The 17,215-nt window shown below is 45.7% G+C and overlaps 1 protein-coding gene across 1 annotated transcript; it reads left to right on the top strand.

The window, feature by feature from the left end:
• Positions 1-1,621: 1,621 nt before the first annotated feature.
• On the top strand, positions 1,622-17,019 carry DSTN (destrin, actin depolymerizing factor). The gene is made up of 4 exons (XM_060253623.1): positions 1,622-1,821; positions 11,492-11,799; positions 12,360-12,436; positions 16,758-17,019. The coding sequence occupies exons 1-4, from the start codon at positions 1,819-1,821 to the stop codon at positions 16,865-16,867; spliced, it is 498 nt and encodes a 165-aa protein (XP_060109606.1). The 5' UTR covers positions 1,622-1,818; the 3' UTR covers positions 16,868-17,019.
• Positions 17,020-17,215: the final 196 nt, after the last annotated feature.

Here is a 17,215-nt window from a genome sequence, read left to right as displayed (position 1 = left end):
GCTGCTACGGAACCAAAACCGCTCCAGTTTAGCTGCCAATGTGAACCTGTTGAAATCAGTCAAGCAGTTGCTGGAGCAGAATGCAGTTGAGTCCTTGGGTATAAACTGGGCTGAAAGAGGTCAGCTGAAAAGGCTTCGCTTGCTTGCTAGTCTGCTATAGGTGGGATTCAAGTCAAACTTGTTTGGAAGTTCTAGCAGGGGAGCACAGCTATCATATACCCTTGACACTCCTATCTGGGATTGTTGTCATCTTTCACCGAGCAAGCAACCTCCTGAGAACATCTAGGCTTTCCTCATGAGAAGGTAGTCTTCCAGCACAGTACTAGAGCAACAACAAAATCGCTTACAACCAACCTGGTAGCAACTGTGCAGTCTAGTGTACAAGGAAGAGATTAAAAGAGATATCCCAGAGAAACAGGCTTTTAAAATAAGGTTTATTGCAAAAAGGGGGGGGGGGAGGGAAAGAGTGGTGGAAAAAAGGTGGAAAAAAGGCAAAACAAAACACAGGGGAAACAACAGACGTCCCATATGCCATTGACAGAGCAGTCTATCTGAACCCATTAATCATACCGCTCTGCAGGCTGTAATTCCAGAGACAGGTTTTTTCAAAACCCATTCCATGATTCCGTTGCAACTTTTGGTTTGCTGTCATGTATTTCAAAGGAGCACATGCAAATCAACTGGCGTTCTTGGCTCCCATTATAACCCATTGGCCTTCGGACATTTCCCATTGTTCCCAGTGGCCACTGTTGTCGTTTGTTTTACTACATCTCCCTTTTGTCCTGTCCATGGTTGACAACCTCCAGGTAGCACCGGGAGGTCTCCCGCTATTACAATTTATCTCCAGGCAACCAAGACCAGTGTCCCTACAGAAAATCACTGCGTTGAAAGGTGAACTGTACGGCACTATAGGTACTCTGCGGTCCCTCTTCTCCCCAAACTCTTCCCTCTCTTGGCTTCATCCCCCAAATCAGCACGCATTTCTAGGGTTGCCAAGTCCAATTCAAGAAATATCTGGGGACTTTGGGGGTGGAGTCAGGAGACTTTGGGGGTGGAGCCAAGATCAAGGCTGTGACAAGCATAACTGAACTCCAAAGGGAGTTCTGGCCATCACATTGAAAGGGACGGCACACCTTTTCAATTCCTTCCTTCCATAGGAAATAATGAAGCATAGAAGCACCTTCTTTTGGGGCTCATAGAATTGGACCCCCTGGTCCAATCTTTTTGAAACTTGGGGGGTATTTTGGGGAGAGGCACTAGATGCTATACTGAAAATTTGGTGCACCTACCCCAAAAAACAGCTCCCCCAAAGCCCCAGATACCCACAGATCAATTCTCCATGATTTTCTATGGGAATAAATCTCCATAGGGAACAATAGAGTTCCCAGCAGACATTTCCTTCCCCTCCCTCCGCTTTCTGATCACCCTGAAGCGGGGGGAGGGTCTCCAAACTGGGGGATCCCCTGCCCCCACCTGGGGGTTGGCAACCCTACGCATTTCCCAACCCAGCGCTGAAACTCTCGCCTGTGACCCTTGCCTAACTGCCAGGCCCACTGATTTCCACCCAGGCATTGCAGTTTCACTCTGGGAGGAGGTGGGGAACTCCAGAATTCAAATCCGCCTACTGACGGAGCATGCGCAAAGGAGAGTCTCGCCGTTCCCCGGCGGGCGGAGGCCGCGTGGAGAAGAGAAAGGGCCGGCCGCTCTGGCGTGCCGTCTCTATAGAAGGGGTGCCGCCGCATCCGGCTGTGCTCGCAGCTCCTTCCGGCGTCGTCCGAGGAACGCCCTTTGTGCCAGTGGAGCCGCAGAGATTCCGTCATGGTGAGCTGGAGAGGGGCTGAGGAGGGGGCGAGGGAGGGCGACCGCCGGGGAAGGTGGGCCGGGGGCCGGAGAGGGGGAAGCGTGTCCCGGGCCGTCCTTTCCTCGCCTCCCGGGATTGGTCCTCCTTTGCAGGGTGGGGTCCCGGAAGAGGGTGAGCTGGCGAGCGTGCCGAGGAAGCAAAGGGCGGGCGGGGGGTCCCGTGCCCCTCTCGGTTGGGGGCTCCCCGGGCGGGGGTCTCGGCTCTTTTCTCCGCCTTCACAGCGTTCCTGCCCTTCCAAGGGCCAGGATTGCGCGCGTGTCGAAGGCTGAAGCGAGAACAGGAAGTCGCCCGTTTATTGCTTGCTTGGGCTTGACGAAGCCCTCGAATGGTTTGCAGCCGCTCAGGGGGGGAAGAAATGTAAAACACTAGGATGCGCCGCGTGCTGTGGTAATGAATCGTATTACAGTTTGAAATATTTGGCTGTAGTGATGGCTTGGTTTCTGGTTGCTCCCAAAAATCTGCCCCTTTGTTTCAAGTCTTTGTGTTGGTTAAGCTCCCCCTTGCAGATCAATGGGGGTCCCTCTTCAGGCTCTCGCCCTCTCCATCCTCACAGTTGCTCCTTCCTAGTAGATACTCCCATGTGAGGTGTTGGGAGCAAACAGCAGCTCCCCCTTGATACCTCCTAGATTTGCTATGCTTGTTTGAATATCGTTTTGTCCATACAGTCTCCTAGGCAGGTTTCATGCATTACATATGGTATTTCATTTTTCCAACCCTTCCTTCCTTCCTTCTTTCCTTCCTTCCTTCTTTCCTTCCTTCCTTCCTTCCTTCCTTCCTTCCTTCCTTCCTTCCTTCCTTCCTTCCTTCCTTCCTGTTGGGGAGACAGTTTGGCTGAGATGTATGTTTAATTCAAGATGAAGCAAGAGAATGTTAATAGCATTCCATAGTTATCAATTCTAGACTAAAATATCTGAGGAGTTATAGTGGCAGTTAGACCTTGCTTTTTTAAACTAAGGTTGTTTTATTGATCCCCCAACTCATGCATGGTACCTGCTTCTTCTTTAAAACTAACTAGAATGGGGCTCAGACTGAAGTCATCCTGACCATCTGCTAATGACCATCACAATTGGTATTAGTTCGACTTAATTTTATTTACTTCATTTATACCCCACCTTTCTCCCCAAAGGGGACCAAAAGAAACTTAGATCATTCTTCTCTTCTATATTTTTATCCTCACAGCAACTCTGTGAGGGCATTTTAGGCCAAGAGTGTGTGACTGACTCAGCAAGATTCTGTTGCAGAGTGGGAATTTGAACCTGGGTCACCCAGGTCCTAACCTGTTGGTGTGAGTTGCAGAGGCTTGTGAGCAAAAATGCTGCTTTGTGAGCACTGATATTAAAAGTTGTGAGCTACTGCATAAATTATTGTGCTCTGGGGTCATCCTTCCTGAGCTAAGACAAAAACTCAGCTTAGAGAGAACACTGGTGACTACTACACCACCTCAACTCTTTCACCCCACTTAATGGTGTTGGTTGTATTTCTGAGGTGATTGAACAAAGCAGTAGACAAGTGCACCTTTAAGACCAACTAAGTTTTATTTAGAATGTAAGCTTTTGTATGCTCTTAAGCAGACTTCATCAGACAAAATGGGAATGGTATGCAGCAATTCTTAATATAAGTGGGCAGTGTGAAATCATGGGAATGTTTTTAGCAGATTAAAAGAATCACAAATAGGGATCTGTGTTTGTTAGTGTAGGACAAAACAGGGCTGAAAAAACACTAGAGGGTGATAAAAAGCAGACTGCTGTCGTAGGTGCGGGTGCCATAAATTTAGGTAACATTCTGGCTTTGTTAGTTTAAATAGAGGGCATGGTTTCTCAAGAGATTATAACATCCATACAGTTTGCCATAGGATGGGTTGGTATCTGCAATAAGATTGTTAGCCATCTTGAATCTGAGGGAAGGAGATAGATGGGAAGACGGGGGTCAACAGGTGCATTGCACTGGGGCCCACAGGGGATCCAGAGAGAGCCCAAGAATTTCCTGGAGTCCCATAAAATGGTTGGATATGAAGACTAGTATTTGTATCTTATGGCGTTGGCCTACATAGAATAGTTTTATCCTTTACGTTGTTATATTGCATTCTCAATATCTTCCACTGGAGGCTACATGTACCAGTTGGAAGATCATGTGACTCTCCACGCCTCAGCCAGGCAGACGGAATGGTTAGGCCAGTGGCTATTGTTGTAGTGAAGGGGTTGGTGTGTTATCCATCTCTAAAGAGCAACTTTGGACAGATAAATTGAAAGTATATGTTTTAATCCTTAATTACTTTAGTGACATTAGGCTACATCTTCACTGATTTATTAATTTTAAAATTTTGTAAGCTTGGGCTCAGGAGTTTTTTGGGGCAACGTGGCAATGATCAGAGCTGATCAGAAACATCATCTTAGAAGTATTAATTAAAACTGAAGCTGTGAAATGGTACAATATTTTAAAGCACATCATCAGTGTTGCACTCTTCATGGGACAATGTGGTCTGGCTTTTAATGGTTCGGCCCATTGCGTTCGTGATTTAAACCATGGAAACTTTTTAGGACTCATAGAACTACTCTCCAGGTGGGACCCCATCCTTCAGAAGCATGTGCTAAATATACAGGCGTCACAGAAGAGGAGTGAGCGACTTTAGGTTCATTATCTATCTCCTGACTACGGATGGGCACAGAATCTGAAAATGATTGTTCGCTTCATTTTGTGGCTCGTTGGATTACCCAATTCAGTGGTTCGGTTCATTTTTTTTAAAATTTCCTGAACAATTTATGGTTTGTTGATTTGTTCAGTTTCGGAAGGCATGGAAGAGCCCCCGAGAGGGCTAGAAAGCGCAGGCATGCTGTGATGTGCCTGCCTTGATGATAACCATAGTTTCCCCCCCAAGTGATAGAGTGTCCCCCTGGCGATGTGCCCGGCATGATAATGTCCCTTCCGGGTGATGTCATCACGCCAGGCACATTGCAAGGAGGATCACCCCACTCCTGACTCACAAAATGAATTTACTGCAGAATGCTCTCATCTTGTGAAACAACATATTTTGCTTGAGAGGCAGTTTGCAAAACACTTCACAGTAATAGTAGATGCCACACCAGCATCCCCACATAGAGAACAAACAGCATTTCTTTTGAGTTTTGTAATTTTAAGAGAAACGCAGTATGAAATTCAAGAAAGATTTCTAAAGTTTGCAGATTGTAGCAACAAAAGAGGGGAAGAAGTTGCTCAATTGAGAACTGATACTTTGAAAGAACATGCTGTTCCTCTCCATGATTGTAGAGCTCAAGCTCAATGGTCCAAATATGTCTGGAAGATACAAGGCACACAAGCAAAAAATACAAGAACTGTGCCCAACCACAATTTTTTCACTTTGCCGTTGTCACACACTTAATGTATATGGAAATACTGCTGCTGAATGCATACCTGAAGCAATAACCCCTTTTTGGAACTATTCAAAGTATCTACTACTTGTTTAGTCCCAGTCCCAAATGCTGGAAAATACCTGAAAACCACATAGATTGTTCTCTTCATGGTATGTCTGAAACAAGATGGTCAGAACATGTTGAAAGAGTAGAGCCTTTTGCAGCTCATCTGCTTGGAATTAAATTAGCACTGGAAGACCTTGTAGGAGTTTTATTCTACATGACATTTTTTGTCTGTGTGCTGATGCCAGCTGTGTGGTACAAAATATTAGCTCACCTAGACAACTGCAATAAAATAATCCAAGCCAGAAATGACACATTGGATGTCGAAGCAGAAAACATTGGAACGCTTCCCACAGATCTTACAAAACTTTGAAACAACTGGAAATGCACGTGGGATGAAGCCAAATTGTTGCATCGACTTTTAAGATAGAAATGAAATTATCTCATGGATATGGTGGAGTTACGCACAAGAGGGCATGGTTACATAATAACAATGCATAATAATAATAATGCTAATTTGCTGGAAATGAATTATACAGATGATTCCCCAGAAGAAGCCTACTTAAGAAAATCTTTGTTTTATGTTTTGATAAACAGTAGCAGGATTAACTCTTAAGATTCAATGCTGTGAAGCAGTTCTGTGGAAATACCTCATCATGGAAAAACTTTATTTTTATCAAAACAATATCCTGTTGACCTTAATGATGAGGATTTTTGACAAATCCAGTGTTTACCTTCAGTTACATAAGGCAAATTTTGGAAATGCACAGTTAAAGCAGAGTTTTTCTCCACTGCCATATGCTGGAGCTCAGCTGTGAAGGATGTGAGGGAACACAGTAGCCACGATCATGTGTAGAGTGCTTTCTACTGAGTAACCAGTATGTTTGTGGTTTCAGGGGGAAATACCCAGACTTAATGACTTTCAGATTCTGGACTAGAAACACTTGAGAAAGTATGGCGTTCGTTGGCTCTCTCAGTAGTATGGGGCAGTCTTCCCTCTAAGCTGAGTTAGTGTGAGCTAGCTCAAACTTTCTTAGTCTTTGGCTCACACATTTTTGTCTTAGTTTAGGAAAGATGGCCCCAGAGCAAATTAACTTATGCAGTAGCTCGCAACTTTAATACTAGTAGCTCGTGAAGTAGAATTTTTGCTCTCAAGACTTCATAGCTTAGACCTTAGAGGTAGTATTGGCATGGGGTTGTCTGATCCTGCAGTCCAGTCCGCAGGAGAAGAGCCTTGGCTATTTTCAGCTACCAGTTGATGCAGTCATGGGTGTGTCTGGGACAAATGTTCCTGCTCACTCTATGTCGGTAAGCTCTTGAGCTGTTCCTTTTGTATTACATAAGAAAGGAAGAATGCTGACTGGATCAGACCACTGGTCTATGTAATCTCACATCCTGATTTCCGGGAGTTACCACCTGAGCAGATCATGGAAGCAAATGCGTTTCCCTGGTGTTGCTTCCCAACAGCTGGTATTCAGAGGTACACTTGGAAATTCTTTTTAGCCATCATAGTGAACAGCGATATATAGGTCCAATCCCTTGCGTGTTTTGAATGTCCTGCCCATCAACTTCATGGTTTGTCCCCGAGTTCTAGTATCCTAGGAGAGGCAAGAAAACTTCTTTCCACTTCCTCCCTAGCATACACAGTTTTATGAAGCTCTGTCATCTCCCTGCTTCCTTGTCTTTTCCCTGAACTGGTAACCTTAACCTTTCCTCATAGGGAAAGTGCTCTTACCTTTTCATTTAGTCGGTTGCGCTTTACTAGCTCTACAGCGTTCTTTTTCAGATGGGAGTACCAGAACAGTACAGCATTCCAAAAGTTGCCACGTCATAGATCTTTACAACCACATTGTGGTGCCGGATGTTTTATTAATCCCTTCCCTAATAATAATCCCCAGCGCAGAACCTACCTGCCAGGGCATGTAGCGATGGCCAGGAGCACAGAGAGAGCTTTTAAAAGGAGTTAGACAGATTCATGGAGGATGGAATCTGGAGGATTCATTGATGGCTATTAGTCATGATGACTTATGGGAGCCTCCATATTCAGAGGCAACAAAGGAAGCATTGAATACCAGTGCTGGGAAGCAGCAGCAGGGGAGGGCCCCAGCCTTTATGCCTTGTTTGCCCTCTAGGGCAACTGGTTGGCCACTGTGTGAAAAGAGATGTTGGACTGCATGAATCACAGTGGGCTTCTCTAATGTTATGCTTAAAAATGGGAGCCAGTTTGGTGTAGTGGTTAAGTGTGTGGACTCTTATCTGGGAGAACCGGGTTTGATTCCCCACTCCTCCACTTGCACGTGCTGGAATGGCCTTGGGTTAGCCATAGCTCTCGCAGGAGTTGTCCTTGAAAGGCCCACCCACCTCACAGGGTGTCTGTTGTGGTGGGGGGGGGGGAGAAGATATAGGAGATTGTAAGCCCAATCTGAGTTTCTGATTCGGAGAGAAGGGCAGGGTATAAATCTGCAGTCTTCTTTTTCCACCCATTCTGTTTCCACTTTCATTGAACAGTTAATCATATCCCCAAGTTCTTTTTTTTTCCGTGTATATGTAAAATCACCTTATGTACATTGAACCTCATTTGCTACCTATACCCCCAGTTTGGAGAGATTTTCCTCTTCGTGATCCACTTTGGTTTTTACCATCCTGAATAATTTGGTGTCATCTGCAATCATGCCCTTTTTCTGCACTGATTGCAGATGACAACAGTTAACATTAACAGATTAGGAAAGGAAAGGTCCCCCTGTGCAAGCACCAGTCGTTTTCAACTCTGGGGTGATGTTGCTTTCACAACGTTTTTACTGGGTGGTTTTCCATTGCCTTCCCCAGTCATCTACGCTTCCCTCCCCCCCCCCCCCCCAGCAAGCTGGGTACTCATTTTACCGACCTCGGAAGTATGGATGAGTCAACCTCGAGGTGGCTACCTGAAAAACCAGCTTCCGCCGGGGATCAAACTCAGGTCGTGAGCAGAGCTTAGGACTGCAGTATTTCAGCTTTAACACTCTGCACCACGGGGCTCACTATTGACAGATTAACAGATCATTAATTAACAAAATAAACAGCACTGGTCCTAATAGAGGTCTCTGACAGACTCTAGTGCTTGATTCCTTTCATGGTGAGAATGAGCAAAGCTATCATGGCAGGTCCAAGAGCGTTGTAGGTGATACCCAGAATCTTGAATTGAACCCAGTAATGGGTCTACTACCAATGAAATGTCTGCATAATCAGTGTAATAAGCATAATCTGCCTAGTGCCCCATAGTAACTGAGTTGTAGAGATCTGTATTTATTTGAGTTTCCAGATTGTCTGTAAATGCAAACCCTTGTAGAGTGCATTGCAATAGTCTAGCCTTGAGATAATCATAGGATGGATCCATATGGCCATGTCAGAATATGGGACCGTTTGCACTAAATGCAGCAGCGAATCCTACATGTCAATTGCTTGTTGGATGAAATACTTCCTTTGATCTGTTCGAAGCCTACTGTTCATTAATTTCATTGGTTCTCACAAGATCATGTATTGTGAGAAAGGGAGAAAAGAAAGTCTTTCTCTACCTTCTCTATCCTATGCATAATTTTGTAAACCTTTATCCCAGGGGTCCCCAACCCCTGGGCCGTGGACCGGTACCAGGCCGTGGCCAGCCCTTAACTGGGCCACCCAACCTTGCTGGCCCCTCATTGGCCCTGCACAGCCTCACCCCCCCCCCCCGCCCGCAGCACCTACTCCTCCCTCTGTTTTTACCATAATAAGGCTGGGGAAGGGGCCATGAAGCATCTTCTGGGTTCTGTAAAGGCCGACACCCCCTTCCCGCCGATCACCTGATTGGCCAGGAAACCGCAGTAGCAGTGACCAGCAGCCGCTGAAAAAGCCATGCGCTCCTTGTCTCCTTCCCACTTCTTTCCCTTGCTCAGGAATGAAGTGTGAAGGAGACATGGGCCGTGTGGCTTTTTCAGTGGCTTCTGGCCGCTGCTGCCATGGTTTCGCGCAGTTTCCTGGCTTATCAGGTGATCAGCGGGGGGAATTGGCCTTTATGGAGCCCAGAAGATGCTTCACGACCCCTTCCCCAGCTTTAATATGGTGGAAATGGAGGGAGGAGGAGGCGGGGGGGGGGCGAGGTCTTACGGCACCATGGGGGGGTGAGGCTGAATTTGGTGCCCCCACCCTGCCAGCCCTGGAACTGCGGTGGGCCGCCGGGCCCTGGGGCCAAAAAGGTTGGGGACCACTGCTCTATCCTGTCACCCGTCAGTCATTGTTTCTCTAAGCTAAAGAGCGCTAACCTTTTTAACCTTTCTTCATAGGGAAGGTGTTCCATCCCCTTAATCATTTTAGTTGCCCCTTTCTGCATCTTTTCCAATGCTATAATATCTTTTTTTTTTTTGAGGTATGGTGACCAAAACTGTACTTCTAATTTTGATAATTGTGTAGCAATAGAAAAATGGGGAAACTATAGTGCAAAAAAAGAAAAAGAAAAAGCAGAAGAGGTTTTCAGTAGAAGTTGCTGCAAATTTTTGGTTGGTTTCTTATGACAACCAGGCAAGGAATTCCTCTTGAATATTGCTCTGCCTGTGTTGCCTGTCAAAGGCTTGGCTCCAACTATGTGGAAATGTAAACAGATTTTTGCAGAAGATCTTATGCAACACCTAGCACTTTCCTCTTTATCTATCACAGGGCCCAGAAACCGGTTGCACAAGATCTTGCACAAGCTGAAAGGCAAGCAGGGGTAGTAGCTGCTGCAGTCTTTTTCTTCTTGCATGTTCTGGTACAAGCAGACGTTTGGGCTGGGTGTAACCAAAAAGCCTTTTTTTGTTTTGCTGTTCAGTCACAGCTGACTAATGGCAATCCCTGGTGGGATTTTCAAAGCAAAACAAATTCAGAGATGGTTTGCCATTGCCTGCTGTGATGGACCCCATTCACTTCCCTCCCTCAGAGGCTAGGTTTTCCCACCATTACTCTGTCCCTTTGCTGAATGAGCAGCCTTGGTAACTTGTTTTCTTTTCCTCTGAAGAAAACTTTAGCTGTCCCACCCTGTGTCAGTAATATATATTGGCTATTTGCTCAGCCCAGGAACCTGAGTGAAGGGACAGGATCTCCCTTTAACTCAAACCCTTGAAAATGGCACTTGTGAGACACTTTTAAAACTCAAGCATAACGAAAGGTTTTCTTTAATGTTGAGGGGAAAGATCAAATGAAATCAGGGGTTGAAAATACTGAGGTAAAATTAGTACAAGCATAGACTTTTGTTCTTAAATATCAGGCCTAATGAGAGGTTCCAAAATTATTCAGTTACTTAGATCTTTATATTGCTAGGCTTTTGTTCTGGTGTTTTCTCGAATGCTCTAATATGCTTTATTTGTATGATAGTTGACTCTTTTGGTGGCCAGGAGGCTGGTACCCTCGTCCCAGCATCCGAACCCCTTCTTTTGGAACACTAGTACTCTTCTTGAGTTGTTACCCGACTTAAGATCTTTGCAGGCATTTTCTAATCACACTAGACTAGGGAATTCTGTACTCCTCAGAGATAACTCCCTCCTCGACTGGGCAGGGAGTCTTCTTCTCTCCCTAGAAGATCTATCCCCTTTCCTTTGGCCTGAATGGGACTCCTATTCTACTATCCAAACCTGCTTGCCAAATTTCCCCCCAGTTCTTTGTCCATGTTCAAACTGTTCTCAGCTAATGCTGAATTCAGACTCCATTCAGTCATGGCTGATATCTGACTTTGTCAGCAGCGCTAAACCCTTTTCTGTCAGGGCTATTCTCAGATGTTCTCAGCACATGCCTCTTCTCAGTTAAGGCAAGAATCACACTCAGTCTCCTCAGCATCCAGCTCTCACAAGACTTTTTCCTGCTCAGCTGATGCTGCCCAGTCAGATTACCTAGAGTAGCCTGTCACTCAAGGCTCTTTGGCTTTGTGAAGAATTAACCCTTAACAGTCCTATTGGTAAGGCACTTTTGAGCTTCTTAAAAACTGCAGTCCATCACAGCTGCCTTCACATCATGACTGTATTATTCCTTGGAGGTTACCCATCCAAATACTAGCTGTACCTGATGCTACTTAGCTTCCAAGATCTGATGAGATTGGGCTAGCCTGGCCCATAAAGGACAGGGTATGCAAAAGTTACTAAAATGACTATTGGGTGCATAGAAATTTCTCATAGCTCTGAGCAATGACTGTAAGCCAAAGAAAGGAATGGGGACTCCTTAAACCCATCTTGTACCTCAACAGGCATCCGGTGTTCAAGTCGCTGATGAGGTCTGCCGTATCTTTTACGACATGAAAGTTCGAAAGTGTTCTACACCTGAGGAAATCAAGAAAAGGAAAAAGGCAGTTATCTTTTGCCTCAGTCCTGACAAAAAATGCATTATTGTGGAGGAAGGCCAAGAGATCCTCGTGGGTGACATTGGTGTGACCGTTACGGATCCATTCAAGCAGTTTGTGCAGATGTTGCCAGAAAAAGATTGCCGCTATGCCTTGTACGATGCAAGCTTTGAAACAAAGGAATCCAAGAAGGAGGAGCTGATGTTCTTTTTGTGGTAAGACAGAAAAAACGGCAGTGTGTGGGAGGCATTGCATTCCGGCCTGTGCTAATTAAGTTACAAGAACAGACACAGCAGATGATACGTTAGGGATACTGTGAGTGACACTATATGCATGGTCAGAAGTGAAGTGTCCCATCATTTTTTGGGGGGAGGGAGCCTTGTTTGGGATCACAGTGCATCTGTGTACTGGCTCCCTTGTACCCCTTCAAGTTTTGCACTCAAGGCAGCATGTCTCCAGTGATAATGTGAGTCTGGTGCTCTTGTAGGGGAAATCTCAGGTGAAATCTGTCACGGGTGACCTAAGGAAAGAGGCATGTTTTGTCTCCTAGAATGCTGCCTGCTACCTTGTTCCCGTTGCACCCCTTTTACTTGCATGGCTGTGCCCTAATTTCTGGGGTTTTGGCCACGTAAGATTGTAAGTTTTTTAATAGAGTGAGAGGAAGAGGATCTTGTCTGTGCAGTGGTGTGTGCTATTTTAAAAATACAGAATAAAGCTACTCTTATGGCTCGGTGATTAGTGCACTAACCTTGGTTTGTTTGGATCTACTAACCAGGGCACCAGAACAGGCTCCACTTAAAAGTAAAATGATCTATGCAAGCTCTAAAGATGCAATCAAAAAGAAATTTCCAGGTATGTAATGTCAAGTGGTCCTTCACTTATTACCAGACATTTTTCTGTGTTGGGAGTTAATTTATTTTTAAAAGAATCGCTATTGTGCAGGATCACTGATCAAGGTAAGCTAACTGACATAAGGTTACCTGATGCTCCAGGTAAATAAAAGTCACACTTGTGCCCAAGAGCACAATCCATGTGCAGTCCTACTGAAATGAACATGAACTATGCAAGAATGCCCATACAAATCAATACCTGTTTCATTTTCATTAGTATTGTATGACAGTGGTCCCCAACCTTTTTGGCACTGGGGATTGGCACCAGGGCTGGCCTGCCCACAGTGACCCCAGGGCCAGCAGGGTGGGGCATCAAATTCGGCCCCGCCCCCCCTGGCGGTGCTGTGCAACCTCACTGCTCCTTCCCCCCCATGGCTCCTTGCAGCCTCACCTCCCCCCCCCCACAGCTCTGTGCAGCCTGGCCGCCCCCTGCGGCTTCATGCAGCCTCGCCTTGTCCCCCCCTCCCATGGCACCTCCTCCCCCTCGTTTTTACAGTTTTAAGGCCAGGGAAGGGGCAGTGAAGCGCTGCCTTCCCCAGCTCTTTAAAAGCCGACCCCATCCCCCCCCCCACCAGTTGGCTGGGAAAACTGTAGCAGCAACGGCTGGTGACCCACTGAAGAAGCGGTGCTTCCCTGGCCTCCTCTCCACTTCCTTCCTGGGTGTGGGGAGGAGGCAAGGGCAGTGCTGCTTCTTCAGGGTCGCCTGCTGCTGCTGTTTTCCCTGCCAATCAGCTGATCGGCGGCGGAGCGGGGGGGGGGGCGTCAGCCTTTACAGAGTCAGAGAAGGTGGCGTTTCACTGGCCCTTCCCCGGCCTTAAAATTGTAAAAATGAGGGGGGAGGAGGTGCTGTGAGAAGAGGCGGCAAGGCCAGTCTGTGGCCTGGTTGCTGACAGGCTGTGGACTGGTACAGGTCTGCGGCCAGGGGGTTGGGGACCCCTGTTGTATGAGAAAACTTTCTGGTGGATTAAGAACATAAGAGAAGCCATGTTGGATCAGGCCAACGGCCCATCAAGTCCAACACTCTGTGTCACACAGTGGCAAAAAATGTTATATACACACATACACTGTGGCTAATAGCCACTGATGGACCTGTGCTCCATACACTGTGGCTAATAGCCACTGATGGACCTGTGCTCCATATTTTTATCTAAACCCCTCTTGAAGGTGGCTATACTTGTGGCCGCCACCACCTCCTGTGGCAGTGAATTCCACATGTTAATCACCCTTTGGGTGAAGAAGTACTTCCTTTTATCCGTCTTAACCTGTCTGCTCAGCAATTTCATCGAATGCCCACGAGTTCTTGTATTGTGAGAAAGGGAGAAAAGTACTTCTTTCTCTACTTTCTCCATTCCATGCATTATCTTGTAAACCTCTATCATGTCACCCCGCAGTCGACGTTTCTCCAAGCTAAAGAGTCCCAAGCGTTTCAACCTTTCTTCATAGGGAAAGTGCTCCAGCCCTTTAATCATTCTAGTTGCCCTTCTCTGCACCTTCTCTAAAGCTATAATATCCTTTTTGAGGTGCGGCGACCAGATTGTGCCACCCAAAAGCATTGGCAAAAGCTGCCTTGTTTTGTTTGGCACAGAACTATTGCCCTGCTGTGTACTACAAGGGAACATATTTTTCTGTGCACCATAAATACCAGTTGAGGAGGCTAATCTTGACTTTTCAGTCAGGAAAGGACAATCTTTTTTGCTGTCTTAATACTGTAGTGCTGTGTAATGGAACAGAGCAAATGGAGAAGAAGGCTGATGACAGAGAATAGCAAATGGTCGCATTTCAATCAGTCATTTATTTTGATTCAAAATCAGCTTTTAAGAATCAGCAATAATAATACTTTAAAAAAATAAATAGAAATAAAATAAAGGGATGAAAGGGTAAGGGGCACATGCAGTGAAATGGAGACCTAACATTGAGCACAAATTCTGGAGTGGCAAAGGAGGACTTTCCTTGAGCTGAGAGGCTGTTTCTGGGCTTCAGTCAGGTATTTGCATATCCCACATGCCCAAAGATAAAATTTTACAACTTTATTAGTCGTCTCCTGGGAAAAGTCTGCAAGAAGGAGGGGGGGGGGGGACATAGTTGTTCAGATCTTCCTGCTGTGTAACATGTCAAGGAAAAATGCACACAGAACAGGTCAGACAGTCCCAATAATGTCAATTGATCTGTTTGTATCACCCACCCAAACCTCAACTCAATGAGATTGCCTCCAAATAAGCTTTCACTTTCATATACTTCAGCAGTAACACAAGATCTTAATAGTGTTCCCTGGAGAATAGCTCTTTCTTAGGGTTTCTAGATTTCTCCCCTTAGAAAATCACAGTTTTCTACTAACTCTTGCGGTATCTAAAACTTATTCCCCTTTTAACAGAGAGCCAGGTTCTCCTCAGAGCACAACCTCTTTTTCTGGTTGGGATTATTCTTCCTTTTTTCAAGTAGCAATTACCCTTTACTATTTGGCTTGACTGGGAATTACTGTTTAACAACTCATTCACTGCAGCCAAATCTCTCTTCCGTAACTGTTGACTGTATAAAGCTATGGGTTGTTGTTTTTTCGCTTTCTGAACTCAGAATAACAATTCTCCCTCAGAGTAGTTTTAATACTGCAATAGCAAAGGAGTCTCTTTTCTTTTATATGTAAAAGAACCTTTCTGACTAACCCTGTCAGAACACTGATTCCAGTTATCCCCTTCCTTTGTCAGAAGCCATCTTTTTGGCTTGCTCACTCCAGATCAAAGACCAAAGACCCTGAAGTTAAACTTGCTCTCAGCTGATTCTGGCCAATCAGAATCCTTGAAGAGCAGCCAATCACACAAGCTCTCCACTCCAGGGCAGATTGACCCAGTCTCTCTGAAATAGCAATATTTAAAACCTGCTTTTCTGTCCGTCACATTTGTAATCTGGGATAGTTATTTATTTATCTGGGATATAAATCTCAGATAAATAAATAAATAATTTAACTTTATGGAGGAAGTACTTGAGGGGGCCAGGCCTGACACTGGCCTCTGCACAGCTTGCTTGAGTGATTCACAACTGTAAAGCTTGCATGACTTGACCAGCCTGGAGGTGGCTACCATAAAACTGACCCATGCGACTCACGACTGCATGAGTTTTGCTGCTTGGCTGGACTGTTCCTGGAGAGAGGCTGCTAGGGGGAGGAGGGAAAGCTGGAGGGGGCAAATACAGGCTGGATTCAGATGGGTGAGCCACAGCCTCTTGTCTTTAAAAAAAAAAAAAAGCCAGCATAGTTCGTGGCGCCCCACCACAAGCAGCTGGCACATGTCTGGCTGCTGAGAGGGGCATGGGCTGTACGTGACTGGAGGAGCAGTCACACTGCTCATGCGCTTGGAGTGGGCGAGGCTGGCTGTGTCAAGCCAAGTTGCCTGTCTGAATGCAGCCAAAGATAGGTTGGTTGGTAGTTGGACAGAAGGAAGCAGGGGAAAGGGAGAGGCTATATAGGCTGCCAGGGGAGAAAGAGGAAATAGTGTGGGAAGAGGAAATGGGAGGAAATTAAACATTCCCTCACAAGCCCATTTTGAGTCCTACGAATAGGTTATTTTGTTTTATACCCTACCTTTCCCCCAATGAAGACCAAAGTCAGTTGACATCATTCTCCACTGCTCCATTTTATCTGCACAACAACCCTAAGTGGTAGGTTAGGCTGAGAGTTTGTGACTGGCCCAAGGTTGCCCAGTGAACTGCCAAGGGAGAGTGGGGATTCAAACCTGAGTCTCAGATCCTAATCTAACACCTCTGTACCACACTGGCTTTCTGTTTATTGGCTGATGCAAAAACGCTTCTTTCCTGCTTTTTCCTTTTGAGAAACCATCCCAAATAAAACAGTATATGGAGACCACACACACAAAAAAGCAAAACTTTAAGAATACAGCAGAATCAGTTCTGACGGCTTATCATAACCTAATAGCAGAATTCAGCTTTCAGTAACATGACTGTATAAAGGAATGGGTGGTTGTTTTTTCACTTTCTGAACTCAGAATAACAATTCTCCCTCAGAGTAGTTTTAATACTGCAATAGCAAAGGAGTCTCTTCTATCTGTAGAAGAACCTTTCTGACTAACCCTGTCACAACACTGACTCCAGTGTTCTGACACTGGTTCAGCGTTCCCCTCACCTCCTCTGGTGGGCCATTCCACAAGAAGGGAGAATGACTGGGGGGAGGGCAACATGGCCAGACAGCAGAGGGAATCCTATAAGAGGGAATTAGAAGCCAGGCTAACCCAGAGGCTCCTGCAGGTACCTAACTTGTTCTCTTTCTTTTCTAGGCATAAAGCACGAATGCCAAGCAAATGGGCCGGAGGACCTCAGCAGAACTTGCATTGCTGAGAAGCTGGGTGGCTCCCTAATAGTGGCCTTTGAAGGCTGTCCTGTATAGTGCCACACTCTAAAAAGATTATATGTGGTATAAAGGACCAGAGTATTGTTAATTGTCAGGACATTGTCTCTTTTGAATACAACAGATTTCAGAAAAAATGGTTGGCATATAAATAGCCTTTTCAAATTAATAAAAAAATCCCATCAAGGTTACATTGTAGTGTACTGATGTATGCGTTGGGATGACAATCTCTACATTGTCTTCAAGTGTGTAATCACCCTGAGTTACAAGACTGCTCTTTCCAGTGCAGTCTTGAGGACTTTCTTGGGTAAAGAGAGCAGCTGTGGAAAGAACAGCTAAAATCCAGTCTTAGAAGGCCACCTAGGGAAGACAGTGCCTCAGAGAGAA

Source organism: Heteronotia binoei, chromosome 14 (genome assembly GCF_032191835.1).
Source record: "Heteronotia binoei isolate CCM8104 ecotype False Entrance Well chromosome 14, APGP_CSIRO_Hbin_v1, whole genome shotgun sequence".
NCBI classification, from domain to species: Eukaryota; Metazoa; Chordata; class Lepidosauria; order Squamata; family Gekkonidae; genus Heteronotia; species Heteronotia binoei.
This window is presented reverse-complemented; position numbering and strand designations above follow the sequence as displayed.